Consider the following 26,887-nt stretch of genomic DNA (forward strand, 5'->3'; position numbering starts at 1 on the left):
TCTCTCCTCCCAAGTTAGCATTTTTAATATAATTTTATAGTACCCATCAGTTTGGGAAAAGTGTTTATTGTGTTGTATTCCAAGTGAATAGGAGGAAAGATGGGTTCAGGATAACATTCTCCTACATGGATTTGTTTCCATTTATATATAAGTGAAGAACCAGTCTTCAAACCAGATAATGGAGAGGAACAGCATTAGCTTAATCACTAAATTAATTGTTTCTGATACTGAAACATTTAATTTTAAGAATTTTATTTTTTTTTTTAATATGTATCATCGATGCAAAGCTTAAAGGCAAAAGAATAGAGAGGCTATATCTTTTGATTAAGAGTTGTGATGTCATACTCTCTTCTGGGCATATAATTGTGCTGGGAAGCAAAATATTATATGCATTTTATAAAACATAAACTTACTATGCATTTTAGTAGTGTCAGAATCCAAAGCACAGAGGTACGTATATTTGATTCCCTAGTTAGACTTATCCTAAATACCTGCATCTGAGAGTGCCAGTGCTTTTCATCACATTATATAAAACTTCTGTTCACCAAGTAGAAGGAATGCAGAGGAAAAGGGATTCAAAGAATGGAGGTGTGGAAACGTACTGTCTTAAGATCGAAGGAAACAGGTTTGTTTTGCCCAGAACAGAGAAGTCAGAGGAGAGATCTGAGAATGACTTTCAAACATGCAAGTGATTTTTCATGAGAAGGACTATCAGGACTATAGAACAAGGACTAGTTCTCCAGTGCCACTTTAGCTGGGACAAGAAATAATGTATTGCTACAAGGAAGATCTGGTGAAGACATCAGGGAAAAAAAGACTTCCTGATCTTAACAGTTAAACAGGATCATATATTTACAGAAAAAGGAGTCTTTGTCAGGGGTGGACTTACAGGAAAGTCAGACAAACATTAATCAGCGATGAATAAAGTATGATTGATCACACCTTTAAGGGTGAATTAGGTCACTGTCTGTGTGTCCTTTTGGTCCTCCAGAAGATCAAGCCCTTATTTTTAGGTGCCTAAGTGTGATTTTGGAACTTAACTTGAGTAACTTTAGTAGAAACTTCTAAGCCATCTGCTTTCAAGATTTTCCTGGTGAGGAAATACTGGTAATGTCAGAGAAAGAGTGCTAAACATGCCATTAGCTGAAGAAAAAACACTCATAGTCTATGAACGAGAGAGGGTGCCTATGCAATTCCAATGGTCTACTAACCTGTGCTTTTTTTCATCTGTCTGCAGGCGGCCCCTCTGAAGGAAAGCTTATACCAGGGGATCAGATCATAATGATTAATGATGAGCCAGTCAGCACTGCTCCAAGGGAGAGAGTCATCGACCTTGTCAGGTATTTGATGTCCTGTCACTTAAACTGTGAACCCAGTGGCTTATTTCCTGTGCGGTCATTTGATAACACAGCCTTCTGAAGGTGGAAAAATGAAAAAATAATATTATTTGGTCATAATGAAGAGTGGTGAAGTATTTCAGAATTGAAATGAAATGTCCTCCGGGTAGCTGCAAGAATATAAGAAGATATTGGAACAGCTCCAAAATGTGTGGATACCCAGAGAGGAATAGTATTCTCTTGGCATTTCTTTTTGGTATGGGTTCTTGAAAAGATAATTTCTGGAGCAAGGCAGCTCCAGTCACTATTACTCTGTTGCTTTTTTTACATGAAGAAAGTTGATTCAGGTCTGTTGTATGTAAAGAGGAAAGAAAATGTTTTGGGGCAATTTTAAGAGCAGAGATAATACGGAAGCACTAAGAGTGGTTTGGGTAGCTTGCAAATAGGTGAGTTGTGTGAGAAGAGCAGGCAGGGGGCTGTAGAGATGAAGCAGAAAATGAGAAATGAGTGGCTGGAGAATGCAGGAAAGGAAAAGCATCAGAATTTGTAATGGAGAAGGAAGGAAGAAAGGAAGGAAGGAGACAAATGCTCAAGTTGGAGAAAATGACGTGATCTGCTTGACAAACTGCATTTTAAATAGCAGGACATACATGTATTAGCACGTTGCATAGAAAAAAAAGAATGGTAATTCCAAATTAAATATAAGGATGCTTACTTTAAATGCGAGGAGCTAGGTTGCTGGACACAAGTTTGGTTTCTCGATTTTTCTTCTTGGTGCATACTCTGAATTGGTTGGTCTAGTTGATTCCTGGGCAATATTCAGATTTTAACTGAGGAGTTTTACCTCTCCTCAGGACTGGTAATTTTCGGTATTACCAGTGTTACCCATATAATTTGGAAAAGTGGCATTTGGTTCCAGAAATGGAGGAACTGCCATCATACTTGTATTCCACTTGCAAATCACAATTTGAGTGAATGGGTGCTCAGTTGCTGGGGAAGGGAGATACAGAAATGGTACAAAAGCTTCTTCACCACAGGAATAAAGGTGCAAGCAACACATGCCTTTATCTCTGTTAGGTGGTTGCGGTCAAAATACCATATGTTTTCAGGTTTAAAAAAAAGCATAAACCTAAAAGTCAGCTAACAGTAGCACAGCACCTCAGGAGGGAACTTTTTTTTTTTTTTTTTTTTTTTTTTTTCTGTGACGAAGACACCTCATAAAGATCAGGAACAATCTCATCCCTATTAAATTTGTCCTATGCTATGTATTGAACATCAGCATAAGCTTCACAAATGGGTCTTAAACTCATTTTTGATGTCATCGTTTCTTCATAAAGTGATCCTATTGCAGTCTTCGTTTTTCCTGTGATTCTTTGATATGTAACTAACCAGAATTAGGATCTCCAGCTCATTTCTCTGCTGCCAGCAATATATAGTAATAGCAACAAGGAAAATAGACTGATTACAGCTGAAAAAAAAAGTAGGTTTATTGTGTGGCTGATTCTCTGTCTGCCCTCAGATGGGAAACTGAATAAGAATGTAGCCCTTCCTAATTATGTTGACTCCATAGGTAGTGTCTTATATGAAGTGTTGTTGCATTCCAGGGGAATCTTTGGTGGCTCTTTTCCTACATTGTAGTTCTGTCTCAGCTCTCCAAATCTGTCTGCAGTTGGGATTTTGTGAGGGCCTCATTCTTTGATTAGACTCAGAGTGAAATGTATTGGGGTTGTATATTACAGCATCTGAAATGAAGAGCTTTCTTTTCATGCCAGTGGGGACACCTGGGATGATGAGAAACTGTCACTGTAGAGTCCTGACATCAAAGCAGAAGCAATTCTTTACACCAATGAAGTAACGAATCCCTTCTATATAACAAAAGATTTTCATATGAGTAAGATACATCTGCAACTCTGAAAGCAATGCATGCTTTCAGTTTTCAATGTGGATGAAAGCAATTTTGAAGGCTTGTTTTCCAGATGGTAGTAATGTAAATGTATCTGTAATCAGCAATGAGTATGTTTTAGATGCATGGAGGAGGCAATGGCCATAATCACAAACACTGAAAAAAATAGATGGAAGGGATTTCTGAAGGTCACCTCAGAATCTCCTGCTCAAAGCAGAGCTAGTGTGAAAGTTGGACATGGCTTCTCAGCACCCATCCAGCCAATTTTATCTCCTAAGATGCAGGTTTCACAACCATACTGGACAGTGCTTAAACAGTGGCATCATGAACAATTTTATTCCTTACATCCAACTGGAATTTCCTTTGGTGCAACTTGTGACCTGTGCCTCTTGTCCCTTACCTGTCTGCTTCTGAGGAGGGTCTGCCTCTGCCCTCTCTGTAGCCACCTATTAGGTAGTAGGAGACAGATTCCTCCCTTGGTCTCCTCAGGAGAAACAAATCCTCTTTCCTTAGTCTCATATAAGTCTTGTGCATAAGCCTTACAGCTGTCTTAGAGGCTCTCCACTGGAGTTTCTCCAGCTTTGTCATTGAATGTGTGTGAGCCAAAACCGGAAAGAATGGTAAATATACAGCTTTGTGAGGAAAAGGAGTAATCAGTTCCCTCAACCTGATGGCTGTGCTCATGTTTGTGCATCCCACTGCCCACTTCACCCCTGAAAGAGGATACAGTAGGCTCATGTTCAAGTTATTGACAAGGAGGACCCTCGCATCATTTTTTGTGGAGCTGCTGCCTGGCCCAGTTAGGCATTAGCCTGCACTGTTGTATGAGGTTCATTCATCCCACATGCCAGACTTGGCACTTGTCCTGATGAATCTCGTAAGGATTCTGTCAACCCAGTCCTCTAGACTAAGTCCACCTGAATAATAGCCTGCCCTCAGATATATCAGCTACTCCTGTGCAGCCAGTTTTCTATACACAATACCTATCTAGATCTTATGTCTTGAGGCACTGGCACAGGTTACACAGAAAGTTTGTGGATGCCCCATCCCTGGAGGTGATCAAGGATAGGTTGGATGAAGAACCTGAGCAACCTGATCTTGTGGTCAGCATCTCTGCCCATGGCACGGAGTTGGAACTAGAAGATCTTTAAGGTCCCTTCCAACCCGAGCCATTATATGAGTCTATGATTATTTTCTCAATTTGGCTACAAGGATACTATGTGAGACTGTCAAAACCCTTCTTGAAGTCAAAGTAAGCAACATTCATTTCTTTTCCCTTTATCAACATGGCCAGTCAACTCATCATTGAAGGCAATCACATTGGTCAGGCATAATTTACACTTTCTAAATCCATTCTGGATGTTTCCAATTACTTTCCTGTCCTTTTGCTTGGAAATGGCTTTGAGGGGAATTTGTTTGAAAATTTTCCTGGGACTGAAGTGAAGTGAGCTTCATTGACACAGAATTTCCTAAACCTCTCCTTTCTTTTTTAAGACAAGCAAGATACTCCTTTTTCCAATCATTAGGAACCTCCCCTGAACAACATGACTTTTCAAAGATGATAGAGAGCAGCTTTTCCAAGACATGAGCCACCTCCCTGAGCAACCTTAGATACGTGCCATCCAGACCCATGGACTTGTGTGTGTTCCTTTTGCCTAAGCAATGCCTAATTCAGTCTTCCTCTGTGATGAGTAGTGCCTGTGTCCCCTAAATTCTGCCACTAAGCACAGGGACAAGGGTGGCTTGAAAGCAGACTTGCCAATAAAGACGAAAGCAAAGAAAGCATGAAGTACCGCATCATTTTCAGTGTCCTTCATTAGGTTTCCCACCCTGTTCAGCAGCAAGTTCATATTTCTCTTGACTTCTCCTTCATTGCTGATGTACTTGTAGAAGATCTTCTTGTTTCACATCCTGTGCTGGTTTCAGTGTGAGCTGAGGCAAGCTGGCATCAGCCATCCACTCTGCTAGCTCCATCTCTGCCTAGCCAGGTAATGCTTCTCATTTTCTCATACGTAGCCATTTCCATCTTCTGTACCCTTCTGTTTTGTGGGGGATCTCAGTCAAGAGTTCCCTGTGGAGCCATGCTGGTGTCCTGCTATGTCTGCCCACTTTCATGAAGATCAAAGTGGACCATTCTGGCACTTGAAGGAGGCTCTCCAGGAAGATCAACCACCCTCACTGAGCTTTTGCCCTTCAGAGTTTGATTAAGTTGAAGCCATTCTTTAGCTTAAGACTCCCTCATTTCCCTCAGGGTCTTATGTTGTACCGTCACTTGGCCACTGCAGCTAATCAATGAAAAACTGATATTCTAACACCTTTTTTTTTTTTTTTTTTTTTTTTTTGGTGATTGCATGGTCTACTGCTGATTAGGTATAATAAGGTATATTTTACATTTATTATGTGAAATTCTGTAACTATTTTTATGCAGCTTTCTCTCAAAGCTTTTTGTTAAGTCAAAAAATGATTTGTCTTTATAATTGCAGAGAGAAAGGAAAAAAATCTACTTTCAGAATAGAGATATAAAGATAATAGCATGTCAAACAGGAAAAAAAATGCTTTTGAAGAAGGACAGATAACTTCATAACTAGATTATCATTGTGTTTTATTAAGCCCAGTGGAACTCAAAAATTTCAAGCAAAAATATATGTAAATGTTAGGTGTTAGTTCAACATTGTATGTTAAACAGACTTTTTAGTCTAATGAAATATTTAATTGTTTTCCAAGAAAACAGCGTTGTGAAATTTACTTACGAAAAGTCATAGTATGCAAAGAAAATAAAATGGAAAAGAAAAATTCTGCTATGCTCCATCTTAAATCCAAAAAATTGCATAAGATTTAGAATTTCTACCAAGGAGAATATCTGAAAAGTGTCCATTAAACCTTTTTTTTTTTTTTTTTTCATTAGGAAAGAGCATGTCCCTAATTGATAAATTTGCTTTGTTTCTAAATTATTCACAAAATAAGTAGGACCCATTTTTTTCAGATTATTTTGGTTTCTCCTTCCCATGTCTTAACAGCTGCAAATTCATAGTGTACTTTTCACTTCTACAGGGTTAAAAATGGCTAAACCAGTCTTTCAAGGAAACCCTTTTTATGTAACAGTTTTTCTACATGAAAATTCAAGAAGATAAAGGGAACACATAGTATATAAATTTTCACATTGTTTCTTTATTGCATTTTAATATTTTAATTGTGTGTGTTCTTTCTAACCTTTTATTACTGAAAATAGGCTTCCTTAAGTAGAAAATTGTATTAAAACCACCTCTGCAGACTCCATTGGTACTGGGCAACAATATGCTGAACTATTATTATTTTTTATGTATTTTTTAAGAATTGAAGGATAGTATTGTTATCCTAGGAAGTCTGAGAACTGGAGATTATCAGGGATTTTCATTATAACTATCCCCTGTAGATCATTCTCATCCATCTAATTCCTTTGGTCCTTCTTTACTGGCAACATTTAATTAGCGTTCAAGTTGTCCTTTGAAAGCCAAGGTTGCAGAGAGATGAATGCAGTGTGGTTTGCAGACAAAATACATAAGCACTCATTATTTCTGGGTAATATTCAATGGCTTTTGCACCATATTATGCTCTCCTGAGCTATTTTCAAGCAGAAACCCAGAAGTCGTGTTTATGGTTTACCTTACAAAGAGAGGTCACTTTTATGAGAGTTACTTACGGTTTTATTCTAGAAGTGTTTCATTCAAGACATAAAGTTATTGAAGTTGGAAAAAGAAGGAGAAACAAGTCAAGTTTTCTAAATGTATTGTTAAAATCAAGGCAAGAAGCAAGTGAACAGAATAATAAAGAAAGAGATGTATTTGAAGTATGTTGAAAATTGGAGCAAGAGCTACTTGTTTTTATTGTATTGCCAAATATTTTATTGTGACTTAAAGCTTTTCATACATACTTAAAAATTAGTACTTTGAGGCAACATTAGAGTCATTGTACTATGTAGGATTTTTAAGTATTTCAAGGTGAGCAACAATGCAAAACTGACATATTATAAGGTATATATTACAAGGTATATATACAACAAGAACTCCAGACACACAGCCCGAGCCTCAAAAGTCAAAGGCAGGAAACAGGAGAATGATGAACCACCCACTGTAGGAGAAGATCAGGTTGAAGACCTTCTAAGGAACCTGAAGGTGCACAAGTCCATGGGATCTGATGAGACACATCCATGGGTCCTTAGGGAACTGGTGGATGAAGTTTCTATGCAACTATCCATTATATTTGAGAAGTTCTGGCAGTGCAGTGAAGTTATCACCAACTGGGAGAAGGGAATCAAATCGTAATCCCCATTTTTAAAAAGGGAAAAAAAAAAAAAAAAAAGAAAAAAAAAAAAAAAGACCCAGGGAACCACAGGCTAGTTAGTCTCATCTCTGTGCCTGGCAAGATCATGGAGCAGATCTTCCTGGAAACTCTGCTAAGGCACATGGGAAAAAAGGAGGTGACTGGTGACAGCCAACATGTCTTCGTTAAGGGCAGATTATGCCTGACAGATCTGGTGGCCTTATAAAATGGGGTTACAGCACTGGTGCACAGGGGAAGAGCAACTACCCGGACTTGTGATCCCTCATGATATCCTTGTCTCTAAATTGGAAAGATGTGGATTTGACAGTTGGACCACTTGGTAGGTAAGAAATGCTTGCACTCAAAGAGTTGCAGACAAGGACTTGGTATCAAGATGGAGATCAGCTGTGTTCCTCAGGAGTCAGTATTTGGACCGGCACTATTCAAAATCTTTGGTGACATGAACAGTGACATTGAATGCCTAAAGGGGGCCCACAGGAAAGCTGGGGAGGTACTCTTTGTCAGGGAGTGTACTGATAGCATGAGGGGTAATGGCTTTAAACTAAAAGAGGGTAGATTTAGATTAGATATTAGGACAAAATTCTTCACTCAGAAGGCAGTGAGGCACTGGGACAGGTTGCCCAGAGAAGCTGTGAATGCCCCATCCCTGGAATGGGGCATTCCAGGCAACCTGGCCATCCCAGGTTGGATGGAGCTTTGAACAACCTCGTCTACTGGAAAGTTTCCCTGCCCATGGCAGTAGGGTTGTAATTAGATGATCTTTAAAGTCCCTTCCAACCCAAAGCATTCTGTGATTCTATATTAAGGTACTGTATCAATTAATTGCTTACTCAGGGATAGATTTATTTCATTCTCATTGGTTAAATTTAAATTTGTATCTTTGTAGTTAAGAATCAGTAGAACATACCAAACTTTCTTTTAAAACGTGAAGAAATATGCCTAAGTAGTCATTTACAGTTATAATACAGTTATACTTATTTTCTATAATATGAATATCTTATTAGTTAATCCTAGATTGTACTAAGTATGCATTAGTCTACAAGGATCCCAATATATGTAAGATTTAGCAAGATATTTCACTGATTTTTTAAGTGACAGACCGTTATACTGTTTACCCGATAAAACAAATTTCAAATAGGGTACGTTAGTGGTACTTTATGCATGCTTCAGTTAAAGTAGTTTTCTAGGCGCCCTGTATGCAAAGACTGGCACCTGAAGAGAGTGATCTGCCCAAAATACTTGTCTTGTTTTAGAATAAACTGCTCTGTTGCAGAAAGCTTTATTTATGCATTGACTAAATGGCAAAGAAAACCATCTTAGAATAGAAACCTGACTTCTGGGTTGCTAAATTGGGATAGACTAATTCCATTCCTTGAAACTGTAGCAGCAGTAAATTAGTGTCTGACTTCGTGTGGAATTCCACCAAACGACTAATTGCAAAGCTAGAACAGAAAAAGGTGAAATTCATTAAGGGCTTTTCTTTCTTGTTGGCTCTACTTTCTATTTAAGAGACGTAACTAAAAAAAACTTTGTGAAATATCTCTTGCTTTGGCAAGGTAATGTCATGGCATGTTTTCATCATGGGGATCTAGAGAATTCTTTCAACTGTACAGTAGCATTTCTGTTTTAATTTTGTATTGCCACATGACTTGAGAGAAAGAACCCTCCAGGATTTTAGCCTGTGTGTTGCATTTTAAGTGCCAACATGAATTTAATCAATACTGGCCCTTCTCAACACTGTCATGGAGTGGATGAGGATTCTGTTGCTGCCATTTGACACCCTGCATATCAGGGGACCAGTCTGCCTTCTCTGTATCATCATCGTTAAATGTAAGTGCAAAAATGAGCTCAGTAGCAGTGCCTGTCATCATCATCTTTTCACAGCAGCTGTAAGGATGAGTTTTCAAATGTAATTTCTGTCTCCAGGCTTAGATTATTTCATACATTGTATCAAGCAATTTTGGTGAACTTAATATTAAAGACTTTCTTTCTTCATCAACATCATGGAGCAAAAATCAAGCATATTAAACTATTAGCTATGATACTGCTTAGCAACCAAGAATCTTAAAACACTCTTTTCCTGAAAAAACAACCACGCATACATTTTCATCTGAAGGTACTCCATTATATGCCCAGTTCAGGACATAAATCCAGAGGCTATACCCATTTTGCTTTAAGCCTTGACACTATGTATGAGTAACGTTTTGGTTTTCAGATACATAATGCTGAAGAGAGGGTCAAAACGTTGGACCAAATTCTCTGTAGTTGGTAGGAGTTTTACAAGTGACATCAATGGAGATAAGTTTTCGGCCAGGGCATTTAAATTAGGTACTTCTAATCAGCTGGCCCAAGCATGGTGCTGGGAGTCAGGATATAAGAACTCAGTTCCTGATTGACTCAAGGGGTGTTGTAGGATATATATCTTCTACCTTTTGAGATGTTTCCACAGTGTAATATAGAAATAATACAAGTACTTTAAATCAGCTGCTGCAATCTAATTGTGACAACACAGATTTAGCATTCTCTACTTTGCCTGTTTTCTTGGCTGACATGATGAGGTGCTTCTGGTACTTGAGCTAATATATTGAGAACTGAATCAGATCTCTGTGGATTTTAATTATTAATGTGTAGTATGGTTTCAAAAGCGCTTGTCCACCTTGTCAAAGGCCTGTGAGAGTTAAGCTGAAGTAAGAGCTGTAGAGAGACTTGTAACTTGCCATTGTTAAAATCAATACCAACTATGGAAATTTTCTTTTAAATCCATTGTATTTGTAAAAGCATGCAGTCTCATATTGTTGCTGTGTTCTTATCAGAAGGTTACCTGATATGATTTAGACAGGCTTGGGCTCAATAATTCAAAGTTTTGGCGTGCTCAAAACTTAATTTATAAGATCCTTTTCATGTTCACCAAAGTGGATAGATACCCCCTACAGTTAGCAAGTTTGTGTTCTTTTTGAAATTCCAATGCTTGATGTGTCATCCAGTTGAAGTGTTATGTTATCACCTTACTCTGTTATCTTTTGGAGTCACCCATGGTGAATTTCAGGTCAGCTGTTCCATAGCAAGTTATTTTATGGGAACTGAACTCAAGGGTACAGACAGAGATACAGAACAGCTGTGCCCAATACACAAGCAGCTGTAGAAAATTCCTTTTTCAGATAGGAACCAAGAAATGTTGCCATCACTAACTTGTTCTGACAAGCAGGCTTACTGCTTCTCATACAACTAAAATGCTTGTCTGCATGGGGGATTTACTCTGAAGCCACGAATTACTTTAAAGCAGCGATGTGAAAGTTTCAAAGTAATTGCTTGAATGTAAAGGCATGCAAATGAATACCCAGCTTTATTTTATTATGAATTAACCCTTCCACATGATGGATTCCCTCTATGTTGCATGCTCTGTAATAGATGTTTATCCTTCTTTGTGGTGTGGTTGCAAGCCCTGTGCGTCAGAAGATCACTTCTTTTTGGGTAGGCAGGAGGAGGTACCTAAAAATCTCATGCCTTGTGTTTGGGGAGCGAAGGGGTGTTTCTCTTTCCTGACACCACTATCCACCTCTTCTTTGGATGCCATTTCCAAATCTTAAAAGATTTTATTGGACAAGACAGCCCTCCACATCCTGCTGTTGATACTTGAATATTCTGTGTCCTGTGCGGATGCCTTGAACACATTACCACAGGACAGCTACACTTATACAAGACAAGCACTGTGGTATGGAGCAGTTTAATCAGCAGAAAGCAAAAAACAAGGAGGGAGATGAGACAGAGACAGCATCAGGAGTTGCTTGGGAAGTGTCAGTCTGTGCAGAACAGTTTCTGGGCTCAGAGAAGCAGTACGGGCTGAGGGGAGAGCATTGTGCTGTGCATCTTGGGCTTCCAGAAAGGAGTGGTAGTTAAGTATGAAGATGACGGAGGTACCTTTACCACTGTGTGCTCTGAGCATCTTTGTCCTTCCAGAACAGTGTAGCAGCCCTCAACAAGAAGTTTACAATGTCCTCATCCTGCCAGTCTCTTACTGACTGATTCAGCACAAAGAAATCAGCTAGTGAAGCTATAGTAATGGAAAACATTGCCATTGTCAAGAAGACATTAGTTGGGTGGTACAAGGCGTGTGATGCTTTTTGATTGCTTGTGTTACACAGAGGGCATTTCCAAATTTTTTTTTGTCTGCAAGCAGAAGCTGTATTCTGGCTATTTATATTTGGACACAAGATCTTGGCTACATCTGGGAATTGCCACATTAGGATTTTCAGCAGTTCTGATCTGTTTTCCTCGCTGAAATGTGGACAGTGGTGGCATCAGCATTCCATTTTTTGCTGAGACAGTGCTGGGCATTTGGCCCTGGAATTTAACTGTTTCATCTGTTGTCTAAATAGCTACAGGATGACAGAGAAATGTTCCTTTGAAAGAGAGAGAGTGGTACTAAGCAGAAGGCTTGTAGTTAACATGAATTACACCCAAATGCTGTACTTTAAATGCTGTTTCTGACAGAAAGACAACAAAGGTGATGTCAAGAGCTGGGAGGCAAATGTGATGTTTTGATGGTTCTGCAAGTTGACCCTTGGAAGGTTGTGTCTGCTACAGGCTCCTTGTATTATGGAAAAGTAGAAAGATTTTAAGCTCCCGTTTAAGGAATGCTGTTTTGTATGCACCAGTGCTCATAGGAAATGTAAAAGGTAATTTAAACTATTCTGAGAGAAGGGTGAAAAGACTGTGGCTGACTTGCAATGTCTTTTGTAGTTCCATGAATTTGAAATACCTTTAGTCTTTAGCAGTTAGTTCTGTAGAAGCTCCTGGCAGTGTCTGTATTTGAAGGCTTTTGTGCATTTTACAAAACCTCATGTTTGTCAAATTGGAGAAAATAAAGCTAGCATAACTGTTAGTGTGGTGGCTATGTCTTTTTTTTTATAGCACAGAGAAAATGGATGGGGAAGAAAAGCAAAAAATGAATAGCTTTTAAAAAATCTTGAACCATGCAATTGGAAAAGATTAATTACTGGAGGTCTTAAGCACTTCTCCTTGGGGCTGCTGCGATAATATAAGGAACTAGTACATCGAGTGGTGTTGCAATCCTGTTTTTGGAGTTAAGGAAGCACTTTTTTTCTTATCAAGGTGGAAGTACTACTGTTTGGGGTGGGAAGGAAATCGGGAGAGTGTCTAACTGGAAAATGGGTAAAACCCTACTGAGAGCAGGGGCCACAGTAGCTCATACTCCATTGGTATAATGGTGTAATTTTTATGAATTGTGTAATGAAAACCTGACCAGAGTTCCTGAAGATGGGAAGACCTTTCTCCATCATTGGCATGTCATATTTCTTTATGGCTTCTTGACTCTCCGAGTTAGTTTTTAGTATCGTAGTCCTACTTACCTCTCAGACTATACTTAACGTATTAAGTAAAATGAAATCTTAGGCACCTCCTGAAGCTATGTGTACACAGAAGGTGGCCATCCCTGGTGACATTAGGGTCCAGGTACACTGACTATCTCTAAACTTCCATTTCACATCCTTGCTCTGACACTAATGTTGCTTTTCAGTCAGCTAAAGGCATGTGTAGGCGACAGTACTTGACACTAATAACTTGTGGTTTGTCTATGGAAAATCACAGAAATAGTAGAGATGAGAAGTATGGGGATGAATGCTATTCTGATAAAACTCTCTCAACCCAAACTTCTTTTTGATTCAAAGGGAATGAGATGTCTAGACTTAATTGTGTTGTAAGAAAAGTGGATCTGGCTCTCAGCGAAGTTGACCTTAAATTTTTATGAATCTTTTTGTGTAGACAGGGCCTAAATGTTATTAGAAACTTATTAAAAAAGGATAATTTCTTTTAGAGAATTAAAATCAAAAGGCTGTTGTCATTAACAGGTGGCAGTCCTCTCTTTTTCCTGCTCCCCTCCAGTAAGAACAAATTTTTGACTCAGAGTGTCTCGTAGCAGTTGATAGTATAATGGAGTTGGAATAAAAATGTTGCATGGACTCCTGTGTTGGTTCATCAACTAGAAAACTTAGAACACGTATTTAGATCAGATCTTTAACTTAGCAATCGTACAACTAATGAGGTCTCTCAAAATTGCCGAGATTGAGTATCTACATCTAAGTTTATCTGATAGGCCAATCAGAAGGTTAGTTAACAGGAAAGGAGAACAGTTTGATATATTCTGGTTCATTAGTCCCCAGCAAGAGATTCTTTGGTTAACTGTTACCACTGACTGGGATGACTGGGCAATAGTGGAAGGTCAAAGGACAGACACAATTTTTTATTAGGCAAAGGATATGAGATAAAATATCATAGAAAATAAAATAGCTAAAGCTAAACTCACCTTTAAAAAATACTGAATACTTTTAAAGGCACTTTAATTTAGTAGATTTCTGGGAGATTTATCAGTTACTTCTGCTTTGTTTGACTTCTGATACAACAGTTGATCAGCCGTGATGGCCAATCAACACATGAAAAACACAAGCAACACATGAAAAATAGTCTAATAGAAGATTTTAGCTTCAGTTTTATCTTTTAATTTAAGCTTTTCCCCAAAGATACTGTTATCTGTTTGATTTTTTGCTTGACTTGAAACATCCAAGTCTTCACATAGCTCTTGGAAGCAGCAACAGTAATAGGAAAAGATTAATCACGCGTGTTTCACAGCAGGTGATTTCCAAAGGTTGTCAGTCTTCATCTTATTTTGACTTAGTCTGAGAAACCAAGAGAAACTGGCTCTGAGTAACTGAGAAAACAAAAAATAAGAATGTCAAAATACCAAAATAGACTTCAGAAATAAACCCAGAATGCTATCAGCCTTGGCTCCCCCAAAAGGCATATTTCTTACATCATATGTGCTGAAATATTAATTGTTCTGCGAGCTTTTATTTCTCTTCATGCAAACTAAGGCTTAATGTATTTTACCTTCTGCATAAGGGAGAATCCCTGTAGTCTAGTGTCTTTATTGTTAGATAAAGTAATTCAGCTTGGTTGGAGGTTTAGTTAAAACCAAATTTGTTCAGCTTGTGAATTAAATAAGACTCCAAGAGAGGTAAAGGTCTTGTCATCATGTATCGTAGAGCTTGGCCATTTTACAATGATCACTTCAGCTTTTCAGCAAGTCTGTTACTCAGAAAACAATACACAAAATGACAGTTCTTCTAGAGAGTAAACTTGGTTGCTATAGCAGTTTAAAATCCTTGAGGTCATCTGTATTTCATAAAAATTGTAGGAGTCATGAGGTTTAATCATTGTATTGAGATTTTCATTCCATACGTTGTCTTTCTGCTCAGTATTCTTTTCTGTGCATCATGACAGTGTGCCTGAGACCTAAAAGGAAAAAAAATAAACAAAAAATTAAAACTACATGTTAATTAAGTTTTCAGTCCAGTTTCTTTTTAATTTTTTATCATGAGTCATTCTCTGTACTACTCAATTTTACAAGTAAATTATGGTTTTGCAACTAAGAATACCCCTTTGTTCTGCATTTTATCTGAAATTCTGTTTTCATTCAAAGCTTTTAATTAAATATGAGAATAAATGTCTTAGCAAAGACAGAATTTTTTCTCCTTCAGAAGCATTGAAACAATTTCTTAATGTTCTACATCAATTATAATCATGTTATAGTGTCCAGCAATCTTGCAGTGCTCATTAATATTTCATACAAATTGCCATGGGTTTAAGGAAGGAAATATACTACATATTGACACATGAGAGTTAAAGAAAACTCAACACACTCTTTTGGGACAATTGTTTGTTTGGGAAAAGAGGAGATTATATTATTTATGGTCTGAAGTACATAGATTATATTGAGGATACAGTTTGCTAATGTCTTAGGGTCATTTATTGGACAAATAATATATCATAGAGCATACAGTATGTCTTATGCATACCATACCTTCCACATTTGTGTATATGCATTTGCATATAATTGCATTTATGTGCAGAGAGAGAGAGGAATGTGATATGTGAAGCTTTATTATAATGGATTTGGAATGTGAGTATTCCTTAGAAATAAGAACCTGAAGCTCTGCAGCTCATTTAAACCAAAACCTGATTATGACATTATATACGGTTTGCACAGCCTGTTACAAGAAAAGTTGTGTTAGAGAGTTTAAAAACAGTTATTTGAAATATTTCCTCTATCTCTGCCTAGAAGTGACAAATTAAAAGTGCCAGTTCTGAAATGTCATTGTGATCCTCTCCAGTGTTAGAAGCTCATGTCTCATTTCTGTTTTATGAGGAAGATACATGTTACTATAATGATGTGAACATAGGTGTTTTTGTTGTTTTTGTTTTATAAAATCATTATAATTCTATGAATATTACTGTCTTTTTTCCTTTTTTTTAAAGAATATTATTTTTCATGGCATATATGGATTTGCTATGGATAGGTGTATGCATACTGCTTACATTTTTCTAGACACCTAATACAGTCAATTTAATCCTTTTGGGATGTAACATAATGGGGTTCCATGGACACTTTCTTTTAGATATCAGTGGCATTTCCTGCAGGGAGTGCAGAACTGAGATCTCCTTGACAGCAGTGGGCCCCAGAAGAGGTTGTGGGTGTCATGAGATTTTGGAAGTCAGGTAGCAACAGCTGGAGCTACAGCTCCTGGGAGGCAGAGCTGGAGGTCGGCCTGATCCAAAGCAAAGCTGACACTTCGGGCTGACAAACTAAACATTTCATTGTTTTGTCATGCATTGTTCCAGGTAGAATAAATACTGTTGAGGATACACAACAGTTGAGAGCCACATTCTCTATCGGGAGATGTGAGATCCCGGTCTCTAGTCCCTGAGCTGAGACGCTGCATGGGGGAGTGTACAGGGGGACTTCTCGTGAATGGGATTACAGGATCAGAGAAGAGAAACGAACTGTGGGAAAGGGGACTTGAATAAGGAGATTGTGGAAGGAACTTACGTATAGAGCATTAAGATTAGCATACTTAGTGCCTGCCTGTCTGAGGCAGTCTTGCTGTACTCAGTGCCTTTGGCTGAGGTCCAGCAGTCCTTCATGGTCCAGTCTTTTTATGATGACTTCCTTGCAAGCTGTTGATGATGCGTTGTATTTGCTGGAGCAGCCTCAAAGAAATCATGTAGTGTCTGCCATCATATAATCAACCGTGCATGCAGCGTGCGGTAATCTAACAGTGGGTCTTCCTACCTTTCACTGTCACAATATGTCACACTGTCATCACATGGCAATAGTTGGTGTAGCCAAATTCCAGAAGTTCAGATATTTAGGGACAGGGGCTTTGGAAGTCACGTGCTGGTGTTGCAAGGCAGGTGCTATTTCCCAGCACAGTGCGTTGAATATGGCCTCTGGCAGGTTAAAGATTTGCTTCAGGAGAAGCCTGGCCAAGGTGAAGAGCAGGATGGATATGCCTGTTGCTGGGAGCAAATGGATTAAAATTCATTAACATGAACATAGAATCATAGAATCATAGAATATCCTGAGTTGGAAGGGACCCTTAAGGATCATCAAGTCCAACTCTTGACACCGCACAGGTCTACCCAAAAGTTCAGACCATGTGCCTAAGTGCACAGTCCAATCTCTTCTTAAATTCAGACAGGCTCGGTGCAGTGACCACTTCCCTGGGGAGCCTGTTCCAGTGTGCAACCACCCTCTCTGTGAAGAACCCCCTCCTGACGTCCAGCCTAAATTTCCCCTGCCTCAGCTTAACCCCGTTCCCGCGGGTCCTGTCACTAGTGTTAATGGAGAAAAGGTCTCCTGCCTCTCGACACCCCCTTACGAGGAAGTTGTAGACTGTGATGAGGTCTCCCCTCAGCCTCCTCTTCTCCAGGCTGAACAGGCCCAGTGACCTCAGCCGTTCCTCGTACGTCTTCCCCTCCAGGCCTTTCACCATCTTCGTAGCCCTCCTCTGGACACTCTCCAACAGTTTCATGTCCTTTTTATACTGTGGTGCACAGAACTGCACACAGTACTCGAGGTGAGGCCGCACCAGCGCAGAGTAGAGCGGGACAATCACCTCCCTTGACCTACTAGCGATGCCGTGCTTGATGCACCCCAGGATACGATTGGCCCTCCTGGCTGCCAGGGCACACTGCTGGCTCATATTCAACTTGCTGTCTACCACGACCCCCAGATCCCTCTCTTCTAGGCTGCTCTCCAGCGTCTCATCGCCCAGTCTGTACGTGCAGCCAGGGTTTCCCCGTCCCAGGTGCAGGACCCGGCACTTGCTCTTATTGAACTTCATGCGGTTGGTGATCGCCCAGCTCTCCAACCTGTCCAGATCCCTCTGTAAGGCCTTTACGCCCTCATTTGAGTCCACAACTCCTCCAAGTTGGTGTCATCAGCAAACTTGCTCAAAATACCCTCTATTCCTACATCCAGATCGTTTATAAAAATATTGAAAAGTACCGGCCCTAAAATGGAGCCTTGAGGGACCCCACTGGTGACCGCCCGCCAGCCTGACACAGCCCCATTTACCATAACCCTTTGGGCCCTGCCCGTTAGCCAATTGCTCACCCATCGTATGATGTTTTTATTTAGCTGTATGGTGGACATTTTGTCCAGTAGGATCCTATGGGAAACCGTGTCAAAAGCCTTGCTGAAGTCCAAAAAAGTCACATCAGCTGGTTTCCCTTGGTCCACCATACGGGTGATCTTATCATAAAAGGAAATCAGGTTAGTTAGGCAGGACCTACCCTTCACAAACCCATGCTGGCTGGGACCAGTGACTGCTTTGTCCCCCAGGTGCACCTCAATAAGTCCGAGAACCATCTTCTCCATGATTTTACCAGGCACTGACGTGAGACTAACAGGCCTGTAATTGCTAGGGTCTTCTTTCTGACCCTTCTTGAAAATTGGCACAACATTTGCCAGCTTCCAGTCTACCGGGACCTCTCCAAATTCCCAGGATCGTTGAAAAATAATTGAAAGAGGTTCCGCGATGACGTCCGCCAGCTCTTTCAGCACCCGGGGATGAATCCCACCCGGACCCATGGACTTGTAGGGATCCAGGTGGAGTAGCAAATCCCGCACACGTTCAGGGTCAGTTGGGAGTTTGTCATCCCCACCGTCCCGGCCCTCCAGCTCAGGGCACCCCGGGTCCCGAAGCCCATCATCGGCATTGAAGACAGAGGCAAAGAAGGCGTTAAGCGTCTCTGCTTTGCCAATGTCATCGTCTGTGAGGAGGCCTTCCCTATCAAGGAGCGGCCCTATGTATTCTTTAGTTCTCCTTTTTCCATTTACATATCTAAAAAAAACCTTTTTATTTTCTCTCACAGACACAGCCAGCTTCAACTCTAGCTGTGCTTTGGCCACATGAACTTTCTCCCTACAAACACGAACAGCATCCCTGTATTCTTTCCATGACGCCTGGCCCTCCTTCCAGTAGCGAAACACTCTCTGTTTCCGCCTAATCTCCATTAGAATGTTCCTGGTCAGCCACGCCGGCCTCCTGCCCCGCCTGCCTGACTTGCGATATTTTGGAATTGCCTGATCTTGTGCTTCTAGGAGGCATCGCTTAAAGAGTGACCAGCACATTCCTGTCTTGATCCCCTTGGCTACAGAACTGAAAATCAGCCTACGCTAAAACTTCTAGAGGCAGTTAAACATTTTGTGCCTCAGCTGTGAATGCATTAAATAATTCATTGGATCTGACCTTTCAGAGCAGTACATTGTAGTAACAGAATGATTATAAAAGTGGTATAAAAAAGGAAAAGAATATCAAGTGGGAGTAGGGAGGCAATATAAACTTTATATATAACCATAGAAGGTCTGCAGTGCTGTCTGCTCCTGAAAGTGTACTAGTAATTGGAGGTAGTTTGGGAAGAGTGGCAAAAATGAGCCAGAAGTTGTCCCTTTTATGAGAGATATAAGAAGTTCAATCTGGTTAGCTTATTGCAGATGGCTTTATCTGTATGTGAACATCTGAATGAGGGAGAACTTGGATAGCAGGCACTGCGTAACCTTATTACAAGAGTACATAACATCCCTAACAAGCTTCAGCTAGGAGAACTGAGGGAGATGAAAGAGAGCACACGTGGGGTGAGGAAGATGTAAGCACTCACTAGCACAGCCTGTAGAGAACTGTGGTCACTCACCATTATTTCAAGTCTTTAAGTGAAGATCTTGTATCTGTTTGGAAAGATGTACAGTAGCTCGAGCCGACATTAAGACCTTCACAAAACGCTGTTGCCATCTGTGGATAGTGGGGGAGCTTGTGTTTTCTGGGACGTCACTTGTAATCTGCATTTTGGTCTTAAGATCTTGGAAGTAGTAAGTAGCTCCAAAGCCTATATCTTTTGCTGTGATATGACTGATAATCTGCAGTTACAAACCACTCCAAAATCCCACCAGTTTTCAGTTAACTAGCATGAAGAGTCTCTGTGTGTATGAAATCCCTATGCCTCATTCCCAATGGCTGATAACATCATGTTTAGTGAAGATTATGGCATATGTGCCTTAATTTGATAGGATTTATTGATCTAACATTTAGTTTGTAGTCAAGCAACAACTTATTTATGGTAAGGGTTAATTTCTCTTGATGTCTTCATTAGAAAGACAACATTTTACCAAAATGCAGTGTACAGTAGGTACTTTGACTAGCTGCTTTACTGCACCATTTTAGAGTGTGTTCGTATGATACATTTCATATATTTCACAGAATTGATAGTCTATTGAGTAAATAGTAAACTTCAAAAAACTATTCCAATGTGTGCTTGTATAAGTGTTTGATGTTTAACTGCTTCTGAACAGTTAAGTTGTCTCAAGAAAAAAATATTGGGATTTTGAATTGCCTGCTGTCTTCATAGTACTCTCTTCATGACAGATTACCAGAGTCTCCATGAGAGCTTTTCCTTCAGCTGCTGCTTCAGAATAATTACAGTGCATTTGCATATATGTTATTAATGAGGGAAAAAAAAAAAAAAAAAAAAAAAAAAAAGGCTTTTGTCAAGGCTGGTCGTTTTGATATCTGATGCACGAGGCAGCATGATATAAATTTCCCAGTAGGATACCAGTTGCTGTTCATAGTGCAGGAGCAATGAATTGTTTTATTTCAAAGAATGTAATATCATTACAAATATGGATTTTCATGTCCAGCTTAATTTATAAAGATAAACATCAGTGGCTTTTTGGTCAAAAAGGCGTATGTTACAATAGTTGTTTAACAATGCTGCATTTATTGTAAATAATATAAAAAATAGAGCATTTTACAATTCTTAAACGTGGTACAATGGTAGTGACAGTCCTGTTTGCTTGTCTTTCCAGTGCCTGATTTATTTATTTATTTAACTCCAGCCCATTAAACAGTCAAGTGCAAAGAAAGCAATTCTACATGTTTGTAAGTTAGTTATTTTATATCTGAGATAGATGATGGATTTGTTTTTATGGGCACAAAGAATAATGCCCATTTTATTTTTTAAGGACAGATTTAAGTATGCAATATGATTCATATTTTATATGCTGAATCTGTGAACGATGTGTCTATAACCTTAAAATATTAAAATGTATACCGCCTGTTTCTGGAGGTTTTTTGTTGTTTTGTTTTGTTTTTGTTTGTTTGTTGCTTTTTTGTTTGTTTGTTTGTTTTATTGCTGTCTGGTAAGGAGTACCTACTTCTTTAAGGGTTTGTAAAGGGAAACATTTGATAAAGATCTCTTGAAAGGGACAAGGAAGGCGTTGCTTTTCTGCCTGTTCTTAGCATACTTGGGAACTATGGAGTGATGTTCATCCTTCGGCAAAATGGGTCTGATCCAGAGCCTGCTCAAGACTGGAAATATTTTAATTGATTTCAGGGGGATTTGGATCAGGCTGTTTATGGGTTACCCCATGGATTGCTCGTAGTTGCTGTACCAATTTATGGAAGATGTAGCTGTCAAATGGTATAACATGCTTTAAGAAAGCATTTGCCTATTTGATCTAGGGTAATTCATGGAATGTTTTTGTGATGTGGCATTCCCAGTGGATACCAGTGCCAACCACTGCAGATCCCTTTCTCTCTCCCTAATTGCCTCTCTTCACTTTCCCATCACTCTCCTTTGTCTGAAATCTTGGTGTCTACCAAGAGCTTCATAAAACATGAAGTGAAAATTAGATATACCAAGTATGCCTAAGCTGTTTTTAAGGCAAATATTGATGCTATTTATTGCAAAACAAAGCCAGGGAAAGACACTGGAAGAGTTTTCAGTTTGTTAGTTTTTATGAATCTGTATAAATCAAAATAAATGACAGTTGTAAGTAAATGAAACCAAGTGCACATTTAAAAAAAAGTTTTGTGGTAGTTTTATGCCACAGTAGGATGATCTGTGCACTCACTGCCATTTTTTCAATGCATTACTCTGCACTGATACCACATCAGCATACCTGGGGCAGGATGCAGAGGATCATGGAGCACAGTGGACGGCTGTTGTAGCTTACAATAGCAGCAGTTAACTTTACTTTGCTTTCTAGATACACGAGAAAAAAACATGACTATACAGCAGTTGCTATAGCACTTGGAGGTCTTTTACCAATACTTCTCTTTTGAGTCCAAGTTAAACCGTTAGGTAATTTTGTTATGAGTCTTGGCATTCATACAATTGGGTAAAAATCTCAGTCTTTTTTAAGTGTGAGACCAGTCCCGTTGCTTGCAGAAAGAGCATAAAATCATGATCTTTGAAAAAAAAAATAAAAAAAAAATGAGAAAACAAATGATGCACTGTTTATCATATCTGGAGTCACAGCTTTTAAATCATGGTAGGCTTTAATACACCATTATTTAATGTGAGTTTGACAGTATTGAGATAAATTTTCTTACATAAATCAGTTCATGGTCTTTTTCCCAAGGCTGTCGTACCATGCAAAGAAGTTAGAGGAAACAGAGACCATGCCCAGGAGAGTTGTCTTTTGCACATCTCTTCTGCTCTTTATAGCTTCATCTTCTTCCTGACAATTGGCACATATAGTTTAACCAAATACCTAATGGTCTGTAAGAAGTACCTTTCTTCTTTGCAATAATAATAATAATTATTATTATTATTATTATTATGGGAAAGTTTTTGAAATAAAATTTCATTACTTGTCACCTGTTTTCACTTTCCCTAGGTTAGTTGGTTTAATTTTCCAATCCTCAGCACAGTGTTAGAGCTGGAAAAAAAGCTGGCCAAATCAGAAATGTATTTCAACTTCTGACCTCTTAAAATAGAGCTGAAATAAGTTAAAATATGTGGTAATTTGATAACACCCTTCTCATATATAATACATATATATAATACTTACATGTGTTTTCCAGTTAACTCATCTTTTTTCCTGAACTAAGTTATGTGGAGCAAGTTTATTATATTTAAGACTTACAGTTACATTCCATGTAACAAATAATTCAGCGATGAATGCTGGAGTTTAGGAAAACTTTGATGAAAAGCAAATGTCACCCAAAAATGTCAGTACAGTGTAACCTCTGAACGTGAGCATTATCACAAGCTTTTATGAAACAAATTAATTGCTTGGAAGAGGAATACAACAGTTTAGGAATCACCAGACCAAATCAGATCCAAAGTCCATTTATTTCAGCATTTTGTATCTGATAGGACCAGCTCCAGTTGTTTCTGAGAAAGGTCAGAGAGAACACATGGTGATTTGTTTACATAATATTCTCTCTTGGGGAAGATTTATTTCTACAACCCTTTTAAGTAGAAAACACTTAAACCTCTCTTTTCCTTTCTTTGATTTTCTACACACACCATAACAGTGCTGAATACTATTGGTAACTTGGTCTTTTTTTATTTTTCCCGTCAAAAGTAGCACATCTTCCTACAGGTTCTGGTTCTCTTCTCTCCAATACACTTTGGCTTACAACACTAACTTCCCTTCATTGGCTGCACTTGTAATCAAAGATCTCCTTAATCAATATATATGTGTGTGTGTGTATTATATATATGCATATATCAATATATATGGATCCTTCAAATGGAAATCATTAACTTGTCTCCCCCTTTCTCTTCCATGTTCCCCTCTGCAGTGCTTAGGAATTACTTTTGTATTCAGATCTCACCCTTACCACAGAAAGGGACTCAGCTGTTTTTCCAGAGTATTATAATTTTCTAAATTACTTCTCAGTAGACAGACTGGCATTAGGTGGAATGGGAAGGAGCTGGAACATTTCCCCACACAGGACTCAGGAGAACAAGGACGGCAGGTTGGAGAGGAGCAGTCTCTTGTGCCCTCGCTCCTGGTGTGACTGCACGTAGATGAGAATGGTGGCAGGTCTAAAGGCAGCAGAGCACAGCTGTAGCTTCCTGTAGGGGCCCATAAACACTTCCACTGTCTGGCTGTGCGTAACCAATGAATTTGCCTTTAATCCACCAAAACATGCGTTGTCTGTGGGACATCTGGATTTTTCTTGCCCAGGTCCTGGAAATGAATGGCTCTTCTCAGACAGGAAACTGCCCTGGCTTCCAGCAAGGCATGAGCAGCACTGTAAATGAAGTGAAAAGTCCCTTTGCCACTACAGTGCTTTGCAAAACATTCAGGTGCATCAGGCTGAATAAATAGGTTAACGATTTTGGCAACAGTAGCATGTGGAGCAGCTAAGCAAAAGCCAGACATTTGGTCTCACAGGATGAAGCAAAGAATGAGGAGAGTGCATTGTTTATAACTGACTTTAAAAATGCTTGTGGTTAGGACGTGGTTCAAATGCTGAACGTCAGTATTTTGAGGGGCAAAGAGCCCTTTCACAGGTGACCTTCCTGAAGCTTCCCTTTTGGAAATTGGATTTTTGGAAAAGCCACGGGGAAGGTATGAACTTTGAAAACTTCCTGTGAAGGTGCAGTTGGGGAGAGGGTGGAAGGAGGAAAGCACACAAAATAAATCCCCCCAGGGCTCTCTGATCTCTCTTGTTCCCATTTTTTTAGTGATTAACTTTGAGAATCTGATTCTATAAAGATACCTCACTCCTCTGCCTCTTTCCTTTTTTTGTGGCTGTTGATTCTTTGTAGACTAAGAGCTCATGAACTGAGATTATCTTTTAGCATCACTGAAATGCAAAAAAAAAAAAAAAAAAAAAAGTCAGGATAGAACTGAAATTGTGGAAAGAAAAACACCTTAAAAATGAAAAAATAAGGTGGTGGGATTGCAAGATTTAAAATAGATTTTTAATAATGGGATCATTTTCTGTAGAATCATAGATCAGTAAAGTTGAACATTTTTTATTTTTTTTTTAATCGTTCCATTGCTATGCAGAACAGAAGGAATTCATGAAACGCACCTGGCCAGTTTTGTATCTAGTTTGGCTTGCAGGTGATAAATATGCATTATCAGTGTTCTGTGACTTAGCTGTTCAGATCTTTTTCTTCCTCTGATCTACTTTTGCTAACAGATTCAGCCTACAGGCCAAAATTATGTATGAGTGTGGACTCTGACAACTGTTCTTACGTACACATGTGACAAACTACTGACCCATAGACGTAAAGAAACTGCCAGCCAATACTCATAATCTACCACTTTGCATCAGCAGTAAATGTAATTTTGAAATAATGGTTTAATTTTCTTTTTTAAAATCACATTTGCAGTCTAATTAGACTCCAGAGAAGTCTCCAGGTTGCCCTGAAAAATTACTGTGACTACATAATGAAGAATATTATGTCCATTGGAACATGAGGGATGTTATGCTGATTTCTGTCAGACCAAATTTTGACAAGTCTTTTTTAATCTTGCTGTTTGACATATAGCCTTTAAAAACTTATATCCTTTGCATGCTACGTCTTCTGTTAAGTCTCTTCCGTGGACTGAATTTTAATGTGTGTCCTTGGAACAATGAATTTATTCTTGAGCAGATAGATCATTGTCAGCGTGTACAAATGAACAAGATAAGACTTTCGAAGCTGTTTTGCTTATCTCGTGATTGCAGCTAAAGTGAGGAATATCTGTGGTGCCTAATGACTTTCAACTAGCTTTAAATGAAAGTCCTGAAAGTACTAACACTGTAATAACAGAACAAGCTGTTCAAGAAGAGAACGCAACGTGCACCCAAGAGAAGAGAGCTGTGAGCACTTAAGGTTGTCCTTTATAGGAGTTATTTTATAGAAGAAAACCCTTACTATCTTTTTTTTTTTTCTTTCTTTCTTTTTTTTTTTTTTTTTTTCTGAGTCACTGAAGTTATTTTGTCTGTTTATATGTGAGATGTGTGTATGCAGCACACTTGAGCTGGTTCGTACTACAAGAGCCAGTCCTACAGTGTCCACAGTCAGGCAGTGGGGTTTGGTGCCTCAGCCCTGCGTGCAGCCCACACAGCATCCTGATGGGCTACTGGTATGTGTCATGGGTCAGGGTAATTTTTCAACAATAAAATTGCTCATGTACCTGATTAAAAACCCACCTCCACAAACTCCGGCTCCTTAAAGTTGGGCCTCTAGCCCAGGCTGGTTGTCTGTAAGCATTCTGAAGATGGAAGAAACTATTGGCAGCTGTCCCTCTGATTCCAGAAACTGCCTAGAGAATACTGTAAGCCGTGGTACTTCATGCCATGAGGTCGCTGGAAGCCTATCTCGCTGCTGGAGGCCTATCTTGCTGCTGAAGCCCTCTTAGTAGGAGTGCGGGGGCACGGGCTGTGCAGGCTGGATTGCACATCTCAGCTGCAGTCTCTCACATCTGTATGTTAGCAATTTGCTGTGCTCCATCCCAGCAGCATGCTGGCAGTGAGCGCTGACAGCACTGGCTCTGCTGAGAGAGGATGTTTACTGATGGGGTGATACAAAATGGCAGCCGAAGGCAGCAGCCATGGCATGCCCTCACCTCTTTTTTTAAGCTCATGCTTAGAGCTGCTATAAAAAGACTCAGCCCACTGGAGTGTTTTGTGTCAAATAATTGTGGTTTTGCTGGGAGCAAAGGCCTTCCCAGGGAGCTGCCTGTGCTGAGGTGAGACATGGTCCTACTAGCACCATCAGCCCTGAGCCTCTCTTTGCAGCTCCAGCTGGTCCTGCCTCCTGCACAGGGCATCAGCACCCAGATGGGAAAGGGAAGAGCCATCTCCATCCACAGGGTACATAAATGCCAGATCTCCAGCTTCTGGGGAAGTGTTTTAACCAGGTGCCAACGCTTTTCATCCTGTTTTCCTGATGAAATAAATTATTAAGGTTGTCAAACAATGTGGATAGCATATTTAAGGGAAGGAATGTGGTGACGTTGCCTCTGGCTTGAGGCAAACTTCCCATGGTAGTAGCTTCAGGAGGGGAGGTCGCTGGTTATGAAGCTCAGGTTCTCTTTTCCTACTTGGCCTCCTGCAAAATTGTAAAACAGGCAGAGAGTTCTACATTTAATTTAATGCCTAGGACAGTTAACAGGAACTGCCTTTGTCTCTGAGAGAATCTGACTCTGAAGTGAAGAAATTCCTCTGAGAGAAGC

General features: G+C 39.5%; 1 protein-coding gene across 3 annotated transcripts in view; it reads left to right on the plus strand.

The window, feature by feature from the left end:
• Positions 1–26,887, plus strand: part of FRMPD4 (FERM and PDZ domain containing 4) — a 321,656-nt gene that overhangs the window by 246,590 nt on the left and 48,179 nt on the right. For all 3 annotated transcript variants that reach the window (XM_082766504.1, XM_082766505.1, XM_082766506.1), the window contains exon 4: positions 1,238–1,340. In XM_082766504.1, coding sequence (XP_082622630.1) covers positions 1,238–1,340 — 103 coding nt within the window. The remainder of the gene's footprint in view (positions 1–1,237; positions 1,341–26,887) is intronic.

Source organism: Aythya marila, assembly GCF_965140915.1.
Source record: "Aythya marila genome assembly, chromosome: 1".
Lineage (NCBI taxonomy): Eukaryota > Metazoa > Chordata > Aves > Anseriformes > Anatidae > Aythya > Aythya marila.